The sequence below is a fragment of the Phyllopteryx taeniolatus genome, chromosome 2, assembly GCF_024500385.1.
Source record: "Phyllopteryx taeniolatus isolate TA_2022b chromosome 2, UOR_Ptae_1.2, whole genome shotgun sequence".
In the NCBI taxonomy this organism is placed as follows: Eukaryota; Metazoa; Chordata; class Actinopteri; order Syngnathiformes; family Syngnathidae; genus Phyllopteryx; species Phyllopteryx taeniolatus.
This window is the reverse complement of record NC_084503.1, coordinates 36,586,735-36,602,042: the sequence shown is the minus strand read 5'-3', so window position 1 is coordinate 36,602,042 and position 15,308 is coordinate 36,586,735. Positions and strand designations below refer to the sequence as shown.

The 15,308-nt window shown below is 43.3% G+C and overlaps 1 protein-coding gene across 2 annotated transcripts; it reads right to left on the bottom strand.

The window, feature by feature from the left end:
* Nucleotides 1–659: 659 nt before the first annotated feature.
* On the bottom strand, nucleotides 660–12,645 carry qser1 (glutamine and serine rich 1). 2 transcript variants are annotated; one of them, XM_061766034.1, is made up of 13 exons: nucleotides 12,375–12,642; nucleotides 10,925–11,034; nucleotides 9,500–9,625; nucleotides 6,100–9,354; nucleotides 5,414–5,721; nucleotides 5,164–5,280; nucleotides 4,716–4,849; nucleotides 4,456–4,631; nucleotides 4,228–4,365; nucleotides 4,039–4,136; nucleotides 2,918–3,064; nucleotides 1,681–1,776; nucleotides 660–1,605 (listed from the first exon to the last, which is right to left on the bottom strand). In XM_061766034.1, exons 1-13 carry the CDS (start codon nucleotides 12,482–12,484, stop codon nucleotides 1,465–1,467), a joined length of 4,956 nt encoding a protein of 1,651 aa, XP_061622018.1. In that variant the 5' UTR covers nucleotides 12,485–12,642; the 3' UTR covers nucleotides 660–1,464. The 2 variants fall into 2 exon arrangements, with proteins under 2 accessions (XP_061622018.1, XP_061622019.1); XM_061766035.1 differs by lacking the exons at nucleotides 660–1,605; nucleotides 1,681–1,776; nucleotides 2,918–3,064; ... (1 more) ...; nucleotides 4,228–4,365; nucleotides 4,456–4,631 and having other exon boundaries at nucleotides 5,164–5,315; nucleotides 12,375–12,645.
* Nucleotides 12,646–15,308: the final 2,663 nt, after the last annotated feature.

Below are 15,308 nucleotides of genomic sequence, written 5' to 3'. Positions count from 1 at the left end.
TGATTGTAAGATACATTATGGTCTTTTACGACCATGTGTTTGTAGCTATTGTTACATTTAACCGTGATAATTATTACCATATGTCTTAGTATTACTTTTATAGATTTCAGGTATCGTTAATGTACTGTATGCATTGCACTCTTGAATTGAGGCAGACGACCGGTTAGCACATCTGCTTCACAGTTCTGAGGACCGTTGTTCAAATCTCGGCCTCGCCTGTGTGGAGTGAATGTGATTGTGAATGGTTGTTTGTTTATATGTGCCCTGCGATCGGCTGGCGACCAGTTCAGGGTGTACACCGCATCTCGCCCGCGGCCCTTGTGAGGATAAGCGGAACAGAAAATGGATGGATGGATGGATGGCCGCCCCTGCAATGTTTCAGTTCAAGTTTTATTCCTGTTAGCGATTTTTTGTTGTTGTTCTTTGCCACTGTGGCCCAAGTGCTTGGTCTGGGAATCTGTTTAGTCCCTTTATTAAATAAATGACATAACTAATTTGCTTATGCTAATTGTGGTTATTTTGAGATGTTCTTGATGCACTTCCACGTAATGTTCCTTCTCCTCTCTGCATATGTAAATAACGGCTGAAGAATAAACTAAAATCCTTGTTTACCAGAAATGGTGGTTTGCGTGATTGGCATCAACTTCCACACAAAAATAAAAAGTAATACATGTGGCACTTTATTCACAAATAACATCTTGAGAGGACCAAGAATGTTTGATAGCGTTAAAGAAACCTTCAAAATAGATATCAGCAACCAATGAAAAAAAGTACTGAATAATACTATTTACTTTGGTGAAAAATATGTATCCATCAGTCATTAAAATGTGAGCTATGCAAAGGAATATAAAGACAGCTTTATTTTATCCTCAGAATAACAATATTCATTAAAAAAAAGTCTCACAAGCAAAATGTTGAACCGTACAGTAGATACAGTATTTCATTAACAATACTCCCACAGGCTTTTATTTATTTTTTTTTATACAAAATGTACACTATACAACATGAATAACCACGTGAGTTGGCACACTATTAAAAAGGGGATGTTGTACAAACAGTATATAACTAAGGCTAAATATATATATTTTTTAATACAATCAATAGGCATTTATAAAGGCTTGTTAGATCTGTCGGCCATCTAATTTCTACCGCCATCTAGCATCAATAGTAATCTCGCTATAAAAATAGAAACTATAAATCTATAATAGAGACCGATAAAAAAGGGTCTGTGACAACACAGACATGGAGGAGCTTATTGAGGAAATACCTCCCGAAACAAAGCCCTTGTCCTATCTTGATACTTTCTGCTGAGACAAAGATTAGTTTCTATTACTCTTCTTATTAAGACCTCATTTACATAGGTGAGCCTTGTGCCTATGTCTCATTGGCACTGTATTGTTAGGATCCTTGTGTTGTTTAAGGACAAAACATGGCGGTTTTAGTCTTTTTGGAATCCGAGGTTGTTCATTGGCAGGCCTGCTGCACTTGATTTATCAGATCCCCGAAGCGATCAAAGAGCCCCTCCAGCCAAGCTCCGTTCCGCAGGCACTTCTGTACGGTTTCCTCCTGCCCCAGCTCGCCCGCCTGCACCCGTTGGGTGGCGATCTGGAGAACAGATACCATGATGATAATGATGAACCTCCATAAAGCAGAGATCTACTACAGTATCAAGCGTCTCACCTCATCCTTGCACATGAGGTATGTGTGGTACTTGTAGTGCTGTAGAGAGTGATAAAGAGAGAACCACTGGGTTTTCTGTTGGTCCACAGTGTACTCCTATACAGGATAAAGACACAGTAAATTATCTGCGATTGCACCCTCTGCTGGACAGACGACTTGAGTGCAGCCATAACAAGAGGCGCCATAAGGAGTTCGATGAGGCCAAAGCGAAAACAATGGTACCTTGACTTACAAGTGACCGGAGTTAGGTGTTTTTTGCTTTGACTTGGGGGCAAAAAAAGTGCTAGAAGGCGACAGCAAACTCAACTCACTTCACAATTAGCAGCAGTTTGCCACAAAGGGAAATATTCTTCAGAAAAGAGGTTTCAAGGTGTTTATTGCCACTTGCAGTTACTTTACTGACAAACTAATGATAAGGAAAATTACACACTTAAAACAACCATATCACATTTAATGTCCACTAGCGTAATGCTTTCGCACACTGAAAAATGCCATAGACAGGCTAACAAAGAGCATCTATGTGGCGGTGGCATAATTCTTTAAGCAATGGATATTTGAACACAAACGGTCCAACAACAAATTTTACAGACAACAAAATAATACTCACATTCATTAATCCTTTCCATTCATTCCAATGGATAACAATTATTTAAGGTAAGAGTTTTGAGAAACAAGCATGGTCAAGGAATGAATTAAACTCCTAAGTCGAGGCACCACTGTATGTGTGTTTACTTTGGCGCCATCTTGTGGCACCTTGTATAATTCTTACATTTATTTTAAGTGATATTTACACTCCCTATACTCTTCTATTCATCCATCCAGCCATCCATTTTCTGAGCCGCTTCTCCTCACTAGGGTCGCGAGCGTGCTGGAGCCTATCCCAGCTATCATCGGGCAGGAAGCGGGGTACACCCTGAACCGGTTGCCAGCCAATCGCAGGGCACATAGAAACAAACAACCATTCGCACTCACATTCACACCTACGGGCAATTTAGAGTTGTCAATTAACCTACCATGCATGTTTTTGGGATGTGGGAGGAAACCGGAGTGCCCGTAGAAAACCCACGCAGGCACGGGGAGAACATGCAAACTCCACACAGGAGGGACCGGGGATTGACCCCAGTCCTCAGAACTGTGAGGCGGACGCTCTAACCAGTCGCCCACCGTGCCTTCCCTTTCTATTCAGTTCTAGTTAAAAAAGCCACAACAATTAACAAAATGAATGTAAGTGTCTTACCTGCGGCACTTTATTAGGCATCTTGTAGGGCTTCATGGTCTTCTTGTTGTAAGCCGTCCCACCAAGACGCACTTTGAAGGCGGGTGTTTCCCCGTCGTTCGTCAGCTCCGTGACCACCAATATCTCTGGGAAGCTGTCCAGTGCCGTCTGAAGACACAAGACGGGTGTCGACAAACGTTAACGATACTGGGATCACATTACAGTGTTCCCCGCTATGCCTCGGTTCGTTGGTCACGCCCATTCGTGGATTTTGTTTTCATGGGTTTTTACAGTATACAGGCAAGTCAAATTTAGAGTACTAAGGTCTACTGGCTTTGTGTGTTAAAGGAGCAGTTGTATTAAGGTTTATAATTACTGTTACTGTATAAGTTAGGGCGGCACGCTGGCCGACTGGTTAGAGCGTCAGCCTCACAGTTCTGAGGACCCGGGTTCAATCCCCGGCCCCGCCTGTGTGGAGTTTGCATGTCCTCCCCGTGCCTGCGTGGGTTTTCTCCGGGCACTCCGGTTTCCTCCCACATCCCAAAAACATGCATGAATTGGAGACTCTAAATTGCCCGTTGGTGTGACTGTGAGTGCGAATGGTTGTTTGTTTGTATGTGCCCTGCGATTGGCTGGCAACCAGTTCAGGGTGTACCCCGCCTCCTGCCCGATGATAGCTGGGATAGGCTCCAGCACGCCCGCGACCCTAGCGAGGAGAAGCGGCTCAGAAAATGGATGGATGGATGGATGTATAAGTTAGCATTAAGCTAGCAGACTTTCGTTATATGAAATGATAGGGTTAAGTTGAACATTTTGGTACTTAAATAGACAATATTTAAATCTCTTTTGTTTTGTGTCAATTTTAACTGGGGGTGACAAACAGATTGAAGCAAGCACGCTGTGATCACATTACAGTGTTCTCCCCCTATGTACACAGTAAGCACGCCTCTGATTTAGAGAACTGTGTGAGCGAGAAAGTGAGGACGGGCGCCTGAGAATACTTTAAAAAGTGTGTTTTATTAAGTTTAAGTGTGTTTAAAGTGTGGGAGGGGTAAAACTATTACATGTTTGTTATGGTCTTTTTATATAGCAGAATTTCAGTGGCATGTATCATCTTATAGCAACCATGTGACAAAACTCACCTTAAGGACTTGCCCAATGTGCAGTTTGTGAAGCAAGCGTTTCCTGTTGTCAGTGATCAAGCCCTCCATCCTTCTCATATGTGGCAGCAGTAACTCATCTGCAGATGTGACAAGGCAGGGAAAGTCAGCTCTCCGGCGGGAAACCACACTTTCCATATTATAGGTGAGAAGAGTCTTTTGGCAATTTACCATTAGCTCGCTCAAGTTCTGTCATCAGATCTTCGTCGAGGGCAACACTGACAAGCAGTTCCACAAAGCTCCTGAAAGTCTCCTTCATAGTTCGTGTGTTGAGTAGTCGTGATGCAAAAGGCACAGGAGGGTTCAACTCTGAAGATATGACAGGGAAGAAACACATTTAGACGGCAGTCATGGTTAAAACTCCCTAAAAATCTGTGAGCAATCAAAGCGCTCGTTTACCATCTTCTCCTGTGGATGATCCCGAGGCAGTGGGTGACAACGCCTCTTTCCATTTTCTTCTCTTCTTCGGCGGGGGCTCTGCTCTTGGCTTGAGGGGTTTGGGACGAGGATTTTGACTCGGAGATGACGGGAAAGGGCCGGCTGTATAGCCCAGCAAAGTTTTCACCTGAATACCCCTGTAAAGCAGATCAAAGGATGGCATCACCTGCCACATGCCACAAACTGTGCTCAACCCTCGTAAGTCTGCAGTGTTAACGCACCTTAGTGAGTTCATAGGCTTGCAGCGTGGCTTCTGACTGCACACCCGGACATACTCCCTTTTGTTGACTGTGTCCAGAAACTTCACATAAACCCTTTGGTACATAGTCTTAGCATCGCCAAAGTATCCAAGATACTACACACAGAAAACATGTTGAATTAGATTCAACTAAAAAGGCGTAGTCTTAGATGACCACAATAACATTCCATTTGACATCTCAGTAATCTCATACATGCCAATACACAAATGGCCAAAAGACCAATCGATTTTCAAAATTAAAGTAGTTACAATTTCTTTTGCCTGTTACGCTTTCTCCAAAAAGTACATTTTTCAGATAGGAGGTTTTGCGTTTTGGCCATCGATATACAGTTGGGTCAAGAAGTATTTGAACGGTGACAAATGGTTTTTACTTGATGGGACACTTATTTGAGTAATGCATGCTTACTCACACTGTTAGTAGCAGAGAAGACGCGCTTTCCATCTCTTAACTCAGGCACAAATTTCTGCAGCAAAGCCTTCTGGACTTTCCAGATGGCAGGAGGCTCACTTCCTGCGCGCATTGTCCCCTGGTCACATCCCACAATACATATTCATTTAAACACTGAGAGAAGGAAATTGTTTCTGTAAATAGGGGAAATCACTTATGTTGCATTTAGGTTTACTTCCTTGACTAGGGAATAATTTTCTTGTTTTTAATACCTTCAAGGTTTCAATATCATCATTCCTCACAACAAACTCGTCTCTTTCCCGGTACATTCCTTCCCCTCCACTGTCCGAAAGCTCCTCGTCAGTCAGTCCCTCGATTGCCACACTTGTTAACTGCACAGCGAGCTGCCCAGGCGGCAGCGCCGCTTTTGGCTCCTGCCTGGTCGCAGCTGTGGTTACTATGGCGACTGTGGTGTGCGTTTGAGCAGCAGTGGGCATTAGTTGCAAGCAGGTCTCTGTGATGTTGAGTGGCATGACGGGAACTTGGACTGCTTTTAGCGCCATATTGGCGACGTGGTTATCTGCAGCAAGATTAAACATGTGGATAATAGTTAATTTTTATTAAATGTCTTCAAATATCCATCTTTAGTCTAGGTGAGGTGTTGGGGACCTGAGGCCCGCAAGAACATCCCGCCCACAATGCAATTCTAAAAACAAATAATACCCCAAAGAAACTATAATAAAAATGTTAAAAAAGGTAATCCACAAACACCTACAATATAATATTAAAATATGTTTGATTGATGCATCATATTTCTTCATAGATTTAGTATGGCCCATGTAGGACTTTAAAATGGCCTCCCACCTATGATCTAGTTCGGGGTGCAGAAAAGTGTGGGCACCCGTCGTCTAGGTTTACCTAAAACTGACGGTTCCAAACAAACATAGTGTTACTATACCTGGCTTGGGTTTCCGTTCTGAAGGCTCATCAAGAGCAGATAGCACTGAGCTGATGCTGTTCCTCAGTGCCTGGTTTTTTCCCGTGTTCTCCTCTTCATCAGAGCTAAATGATGGCAGGGTCTCCAAGTTCTTTTGTAGCTCTTCATTCAGACGTTTATGCTGAGAGCTCGTTACCTGACACTGCTGGGAAATCAGGGAACCCGACAGAGTCTGAATTTTGGGGAGCAAAACACATGGCTGTGGTGGTGGTGGTCTGGCCAAGGAAACATGTTTTTTGGGGCGAGTAATAGTTCTTGAAGGACTGGGGGAGTACTGCTGTTTGGGTCCGGATTTTATGAAGTCCAGGAAAGAGCCGATGAAACCATTTTTCACTTCTGGTTGTTTGGCTTCCACTTCCCGAATCTTCTGCCTGATTCTTTCCTGCTGTGGACAACCGTCATACACACTTTGTGAAGCAGATGGGCTGGTGTCGCCGCCCTTGGAGATATGTCGCTTTGCCTGCCCAGTACGCTTGGCTGGTTTAGGTGGTACATTATCGTCTCCGGAAGCCTCTGGCCTTGTCAAAGTCTTTGAGCCGGCTTTCTTTTTGGGAAAGTCTTTCACACTTTGGCATTCTAAGAGGCCATTCTCAGTTTTGATGCACTTTGCATTACCTTTGACACTGCTCTGGAAACCTGAGGGGTCATAAATCTGCCCTGCTGAGTGACAGTTGTTTTCAGAGCTGTCTCCATCCCCATTTGTGTCGAGATCAGGATTGTTGCGGTGGTGAAGGGACTGTCCTTGGCGGTCTGTAGAGATCTGTGTTCCATTTGGTGTCATGGGCACGGAGTGAGTGTTAGTGTCTGTGAGGATTGTCTGTTGAGCTGTTGAGAAACTAGGTGACATTTGCGTTATGTCCACCGTCTGAAAGTGATTCTTGGCATCGACAGGACTTTGCATCACTGCCATTTGAACCTCTGTGGAGGATGTACCTTTGACTAAGTCTTGTGGTGTGACGCCACAAGCAGCCACAGTAGCAGCCAGGATGTCGTCAACGTTTGATAAAATATTTCTGTCATCCGCAAGTAACATGGAGTCCGAGAAGCAAAGAGAGTTAAGGGCAAAGTGGTTCTTAGCATTATTTGACTGGTGAATAGCTGAATGGCTGTAGTGGTCTTTAGAAGAATCAGGGCATCCTGAGCTCTGCTCAGGCACAACTGCGGCCTGCTGACTTTGGCTTTCAGAGACAGTGGGACATAGCATGTCCCGATCCATCTGGAGATACTGAATATTAAGAGGGCCCAAGCCTTGAGCTGACTGAAGACCCTGCATTGATACCACCTTTGAAGGCACCTGGGCATTGTGCACAAGGGGCTGCTGAAGAAAAATCATCTGATTAGGCTCCAAGAGAACCTGACCAGTTGGGACAGTGATAAACTGGGTGTGGTCCTGGTGATTTTGTTGTGCCTCGGATGATTTAATGAGGACGGGGTGGTGCTTAACTGGCTCTGGGCTAAGGAGTACATGTGAAGATATAATACTGGAGTTGGTTGTTTTTGGATCGGCATTTTCCTGCCCATTGGCACCACTGAGGTGACTGTGCTGTTGACTTCGAGAGCTCTTCCTTTCATCCCTAACTTGTGCTGTGTTCAGCTGTGTAAAATGGTCATCAGAATGTGAAGTGTCTCTGATGACGCTTTGCGTTTTGTGGAGGTCATCCATTTTTGAAACAATATAGATGACATTGTTGTGAGCTGCCGTGGTGCCGTTTGCAACAGAGCCCTCCATGGATACCTGTTGGAGAGCCTGTAGCTCCTGGATAGGAAGTTCTTCAAATGCTGGTTTACCATATGTTGGCTTTATGTCCTTTATTGATGAACTTATATTATCATTCAAAGATTCGGTAGTTGACGGGTAAGTATCAGACACAGTCTCATAAATGTGTTTAGACTGCACTGTTGCCTGCTGGGAAATGGTGACGGGAAGTGTTTTAATCCCTACAGAGCCTTGCATCAGGGTGTAGTTTTGTGCAGGAATCGACAAATCCTGTCCACAGGTGGGTTGGTAAGAGGAGTTCATGGATTCTACTGTGGCATAGCGCTGAGACTGAGTCACTGAAGCCAGCTCCTTTGACTCCGCCTTATAAACCACATTTGGGTCAGTCTGAGAATGAGACGAGGAATAGCTCTCTGAGAGAGTCCCCTGACACAAACCCTCAACCTGGACACCATACTGTTCTTGGCTCAGCCCTGGACTGGAAGAGTACACAAGAGCCTCACTCACAGATGCCCCATTGCCAGAAAGACTGGAGAGGGAAGGAAGTGTCTTGTATAGGGAAGACAAATTCCCCGATGAGGAATGAGAGGGCTGTGACTGGTTATGTGTCGTGATGTAGGTTTGGGACAGAGTGCTGGACAGAAGGCTGGATAGTTGGTTAGCAATTACAGAGTTCTGCTTTTGCCCAGAAGAGGAATAATGCTCAGGCGACTGAGATGCTAGGTTCTGAGAAAGTCTGTGACTCTCCTCATGGCCAGCAGAAGCAAATTTCGAGCAATACTCTTTTGCTGTAGGCCCAGTGGTGCATGAATAGCTTTGAGTAACTGAGTCAGCTTTGTGTTGTAGGGCACCATTGACCCGATGAGATGAATCTTTTTCTGTGGAAGGGCTGCAAGATTCCGGGGTCTCACGGGATCGGTCTTGTCGGTAGGACATACCTACCTCACTACCAGAGTCATAGTACCCCTGTAAGGAGTCATCAGAATTGGGTACTTGGTCTGAGGGTGTCTGGGTAGTAGAAGGCCTCTGGTGGTGTTTGATCACGCTACATTCTCGCTGAAGTGCTCTCTCAACAGAGCCTGAAAAAACAGCGGCCCCGTAGGATTGTGAGGCACTATGAAGGGCGGGCGGGGCGCATGGCAGAAGGCTAAACTGTGGTTGTAGAAGGTGCGGGGCTGACTCCTGAGCTGAGCGGTATGTGGAGGACTGGACTGGTAGAGGTGAGCCCAAAACGGGTCCAGAAAGGTTGAAGGCCAGGGCAGTTGGAAGCACAGTTTGGCTCTGTTTGAGTTGGAGGAGTGGGTCGTGCTGAGACAAGAGACCATTGGTTGAAGTGCTTAGGGCTGGATCCTGATGAGCCAGGGAAGAGTTGGCAGAATAACTCCTGGAAGTATAAGGACCGGTGTGTTGATAGCTTGACAGAGCAGCTGGAGAAGGAAATGCGGCAGTAGAAGGCAAAGCACCAGTGAGATATAGCTCTGTGGTGGAAGAGTTGGTACCTGCATTGCACACATTGATAATATCAGAAATGGGAAGGCAATATTTTATTTTATTTACAATATTTGTGGTCAATGGAACATTTGTAACTTTTGTAGTTCATTACGAATGACAAAAACGTTCTAAGGAGAAATAATATGTTTTCACCTGCAGTCCATGGTGGCGGTCTAAAAGGAGGAACTCGCGAGGCACTAACAGGATTTCTTGATTCTATTGCTGAAAGGAAGCTCATGATTGAGGTCTCTGAAGTATTAATATTTGTGTCAAGTGCTCCTGCAAGTCAACAGCAAAAGATGAGAAAAATCAGGACAATGCTACTTCACTTCTTTTGTAAATAACAAAACACACAAAACCTTAGAGGTCAAACTGTCATCTGCAGCAAATCTGGTGAGACACACACCCTAGACACAATCCTCCATGTGCATGTTCATCACACCAATTTACACTGGACTTTACACCGATCTGATTGGCTGGATCGGTATCGGCTGATAATTAGCATTTTATGCTGATCAGCTTTCATGTCATAATTCTCCGATCCGATCATTGACGTCATCGATCGGCTCTGCAAAAGACATTTACTCCGCGTCGCCCTCGGGTATGAATCCAAAACCTACTTTATTTTTAGCCTTGTCACGTGTCTTGCAGCGTAGTACTGTGACTATCTGATGGCCAATAAAGTTTTTTCAATCTTGTCGGTGAAAAAACACGTCATCGGCGTGGGACTATTTTGCGGTGTCTCGGACAAACAACACGTAATTTATTTGCAGTCTGTGCACAACTGAAGTACGTCGTGGGGAAAGTCAGCGAAATGCTTCAACACAACAAAGAATGAAGAATGTACACAAGGAGGAGCATGCCTCGTTCAAGCAACGCAGCGTGGGGAAAAAAAAAAAGGAAAATCCCTACGGACTCAAACTCTGGACAACACCCGTCCATATAGCCGGTGACAGTGAGAAAGTTAGAGTAAGCATGTCGTTAACAGTATTTGTTAAAGTAATGTAATGTAATTGCAATAAAGTAATTTAATTGCAGTAAGTGAGCACCCATTATTTCTGTCATGTTGTAATGTTGATTTGACCTTAACTTATGTCAGTGGCCAATCCTTGAATGCCCGCTAGAGGTCATTGATGTTTTGACCTTTGTCTAAAATTAGACTATACTAGAGAATACATTAAGATACGCAGTATACAGTACACAAGTATACACAATAAATGAGCAAGTCATGTAAATAGACACATTGCTCCATCTTGTGATCGGATCGGTGACCACAAAAGTCCTGATCGTGTAAAGCCTAATTTACACTCAAGTTATCAAAGTGTAAGTGGTTTTAGTTTAGATCTATACAGAAATTGCCTTATTTAAACTCTTATATGACAGCATGTGAAATGTCACTTAAAACATTTGCCCTTTTTAATGGGAAACATTTACAAATTTGAATAAATAGAGTAGCATCCTGGAGGGGATTGTGTGCAACCTGAGAGGCTCCACTTTATTCCTTAATTACAATGACAGAATATGGCCTTCTGGCACATGAGAAGGACCTATTTCAAAACAAAATGCTTCACAACTCACCTGTAGCAGCAGGAAGATGTGCTGTAGTGTAGGTGGGGAGCTGCTGTATTGAAGTGTAGCTCTGGCGCTGGAGGAGCCCTGCATCAAGCTGTGCTGCACCATAACTGGAACTGAATGTACAACAACACAACTAAATCACACCTGTTTTTAAGATGTACAGTATTCAATAAGAAAAAACGCTGAAATATTGCAAATGATCAGTGTTGTCAAATCGGTCTTGTAATTACAGTATTCTGTCTTAATTGCGCAAACATTTGCATCAGGGGATTGCCAAGGGACAGTAACCAGCCTTTTAGTCCAGTTCTGCCTTGGTACTTTAGCTTAATGAGATAATTTGTCAACATTCACTTTGATTCATTCATTTCTGTGGGAGTTGTCATTCCTAGTACAGGACTGCAAAATTTAACCCAAGCTTATCTCCATTTTACATTCCACAAAGGTTACTATTATGGCTCCATCTTGCAATGGAAGCACAATCAATTTTAAGCAAGATACCTTTGAAATGAACAGATCGATGAAAAGTATATCCATCTCTTTGCATATAATCCAATCAGAGCCGACAACCAACAATGTATGTTGTGTGCTCAGCTGATGAGAGTAACTTTGTCTTTCTGAGCCTTTAATCACACCCACTGGTAAATCAATTCCTGTATCATGTTAATTGACAACTACAGTATAAGCCAAGTTCTGTTTTACTAGACTTTATTGGATTAATTTAATGAATGACTATGCCCTGTACTCGCTTTCACTTTTTAAAAAAGCATACAGCCAAATCACGTATGTGTCACTTGAGAATTATGAATTATTTACAACACCCACGACCACTTTAGCCACCAAGTATGGTTTCGATTACTTACTGGGGACGAAGTTGCAATAAGTTCACTAACATTAGCATGTTAGTGAGCTCGCTCCTTTACTGGGCTTCGGTAATGACGTTATAAGTAACTACATTTAACGCGACTATTTAATATGAATAAATAAAAGATACAAGTAAAAAAAAGAAAAAAAGAAGCAGCATATATCGCACTATCGCTACTTTGGGCGACTGAAGCAATTGTTGTTTTGACTGCCTGGACACGTTGTTGATTTGTGAGTCACGGAGAATAACGCAGTCCCACCAAAGTTATATAAACTTGGCACGCAGCACTGTATATGTATACAGATATAAATTTTAGTTTATTGAAAAATGCCCGCAAGCACGGGGAGAAGGCGCCGTGCTAGCTAAAACTAGCAAGGTAGAACGCATAAAAATTAAAAAAAACACTAAGAAAGCGGCACACAAGTTAGCCACAACTTGCACGAGAATGTTTGAATTCTTTAAACTCGCCTGTTTTCCGTAACAACGTCAGAGCTCGCTGTAGTCCCTTCAGACTACAGCTAGGCCCTCCATCACCGACATTTCCTTCGTAAGGTGACCCACCATCCCCTCCTCCCTCCATCCATCAGTTACCTCGGCTTGACGGTAGCCGAGCCGCGGTCATAGGCCCAAGAAGCTGCGAGCTGTGCTGCCGGAGCCAGCGCGTCCGCAAAGCTGGAGCTCGGGTAGTTTCTGTCCATCATCCGGTGAACGGCTCACTTCCCCGGCGGAGCTTTGTGGAGCGGCGGACACACATCGTTGCAGCTGCCGTGCGACCGACCACGGCAGTCCGGTCAGAGCGGCGCACGGTCCGCAAACTCCCCCCGTGAGGTCGTGCTATTCCCCGGATGAAAAAGTGTGCCGCCCCCCCACCACCACCTCCTCGGTGACTTGTTGGCGTGTGTTCATCTCTTTTTAAATCCTACATGCTTTCATGCACCCATGTTAGCGATTTTCACGTTTCGCACGCGCACCTCTGCTGGAAGTTTGCTCAATTCCACAAACCCTAATGACTTTGTACACGCTCAAATAAATAAAGTATATTTCTATCGTTGTTAGTGTGTGATCTGTTTCCAATTTCAAATTTAATTTAATATATTGTGGAGATCCTCTGAATAAAGATAGCGTTGAAATTGGAAACCATGTTATACAACCTATATGTCTTAGAACACTTTTTGGAAAAAAAAAAAACTTCAAATGAAAATTGAAATTCATGCAGTTCAATGTCTCATCTTACAATGAAAAGAACGCACAAAACAAATCAAGTTACAAAATAAATCATGGAGTCAATCTATTAACAAAAATGTTTTCTAAACATTTGACTCCTTCGTCACTTTTGACAGATATTACAGCTGGAACTCTTTCAGGAATGGAAATCGACTATTCTTTCATAAAGCTCCCACCTTGGATGCAGAAGTTCCCATAAATATATGGTACTTGGAGGTTGCCTTACTTTCACTCTTCTGTACATTTTATCCCAAACCAGCTCGATGGGGTTTAAGTCTGGAAAATGCCTTTTTGTATAATTCTGAAATGTGCAGTACAGTATTTTTACGTTTCTGGTAACCTAGCCAGTTTTTTTGTTTCTAACCTCTGGGAGTTCACCATTTAGTCTCTTTGTACTATTTCATGTTTACATGTTTTTAAAAAGCGGCACGGTGAACGACTGGTTAGAGTGTCAGCCTCAAAGTTCTGAGGACCCGGGTTCAATCCCCGGCCCCGCCTGTGTGGAGTTTGCATGTTCTCCCCGTCCGTGCCTGCGTGGGTTTTCTCCAGGCACTCCGGTTTCTTCTCACATCCCCAAAACATGGGTGGTAGGTTAATTGAATACTCTAAATTGCCGGTAGATGTGAATGTGAGAGCGAATGGTTGTTTGTTTGTATGTGCCCTGCGATTGACTGGCAACCAGTTCAGGCTGTACCCCACCTCCTGGCCGATGACAGCTGGGATAGGCTCCAGCACGCCCGCGACCTTAGTGAGGAGAAGCAGAAAATGGATGGATGGATGTTTTTAAAAAAGGAAAAATTACACTTACATATTTTTTTTTAGCAGTAGCGCGCATATCTCCACCAATGATGGACTATTAAACATTTTAAAAACAATTCAAATAACTTTGAATTTGTGTTGTTCGTCCATCTGTTAGTTAGTCCACGGGGTAACTAGTTAATAGAGGATGAGGAAAAGCTGGGAGATGCCAATATGATTCTGGCAGTTGGCAGTCTGTTCATATATTTAGTCAAATGGTTTAAAAAAAAAAAATCATAAATAATAATGCTCCTTTATCCAGATCATTCCCCAAAAGGATGTCATTAAATATTATTGTTTGTTGAAATGTCAGTTTGTTCCTTCACCCACAATTCCTCTCCAAAGTTTTGTGTGTTCATTTGTGTAAACCTACTGTCTTTTATTTGTTCATGTTTTACTAACTGACTACTGTGAAAAAGGCTCATAAAAATCGGAATGGTAGCCTAAGACTTTTCAACAGTACTGTTATATATACACACACGCACAGACACACACGGCGGCTGAAATAAGTATGCAACACGTCACCATTTTTCTCACTATATATATTTCCAAAGGTGGTTTTGACATGAAAATGTCACCAGATGTTGGGAACAACACAAGTAATCCATACATACAAAGAAAGTAGAAAAAATAATATCAGAAATTAAGTTGTGTGTAATAATGTGAAATGACACAGGGAAAAAGTATTGCACACGCCAATTGATATTTATTTAATACTGCTGAAAAGCAGCCCCACACCATCATGCTCCCACTTTCAAACTTCACTGTTGGCAAGGTATTTTTAGGCTGATGTGCAGTGCCATTTCTCCTCCAAACGTGGTGTGCATGATGGCATCCAGAGTTCAATTTTGCTCTCATCCGACCAGATTCTATTCTCCCAGTATTTAAGTGGCTTTTCCAAATGTTGTTCAGCAAACTTTAAAAGACCTTTGACATGCTTTTTTTTCAGCAATGGGGTCTTGCGTGGTGAGCGTGCATACAAGCCATGGCGGAGTACATTACTCACTGTTTTCCTTGTGACAACAGTACCTGCTAATCCCAGGTCTTTTTGGAGCTCTCCACAGGTGGTCCTTGGCTCTTGGGCGTACCTCGCCTCTCGCCCGAAGTTAGCTGGGATAGGCTCAAGCACCCCCGCGACCCTAGTGAGGAGAAGCGGTACAGAAAAGGGGTATGCCCAGGGAAATTATCCAGTTTCACCTAATTGCTCCAAAACTTATTTATTTAATACAAAAACAATATCTTTGTTATATGCCAGTGGTACATGTAGTGAGGGCAAACATGACACGATTAAATGCGATTCACCTGTTGCCATTCATGCAACAGAATTCCATAATTTCATTTTGTTCAACTAAGCAGGGCCAGATTTCACACAAATTAATTTTGGGGAGTAAATTGAGATGAAATCATCATAGTTTCCATGCACAGTATTTTATGTTTTTTTGACATTTGTGGTTACTGGTGTGCCATAAGTTTTTTTTAACCCTAATGTAAAATGTAGCCCAA

Coding starts and splice junctions, on each gene's coding strand:
- qser1 (XM_061766034.1), bottom strand. CDS start 12,484: ATGATGGACAGAAACTACCCGAGCTCCAGCTTTGCGGACGCGCTGGCT. Junction 11,035..12,374: donor TCGGCTACCGTCAAGCCGAG/GTAACTGATGGA, acceptor TTGTACATTCAG/TTCCAGTTATGGTGCAGCAC. Junction 5,281..5,413: donor ATGATATTGAAACCTTGAAG/GTATTAAAAACA, acceptor GGATGTGACCAG/GGGACAATGCGCGCAGGAAG.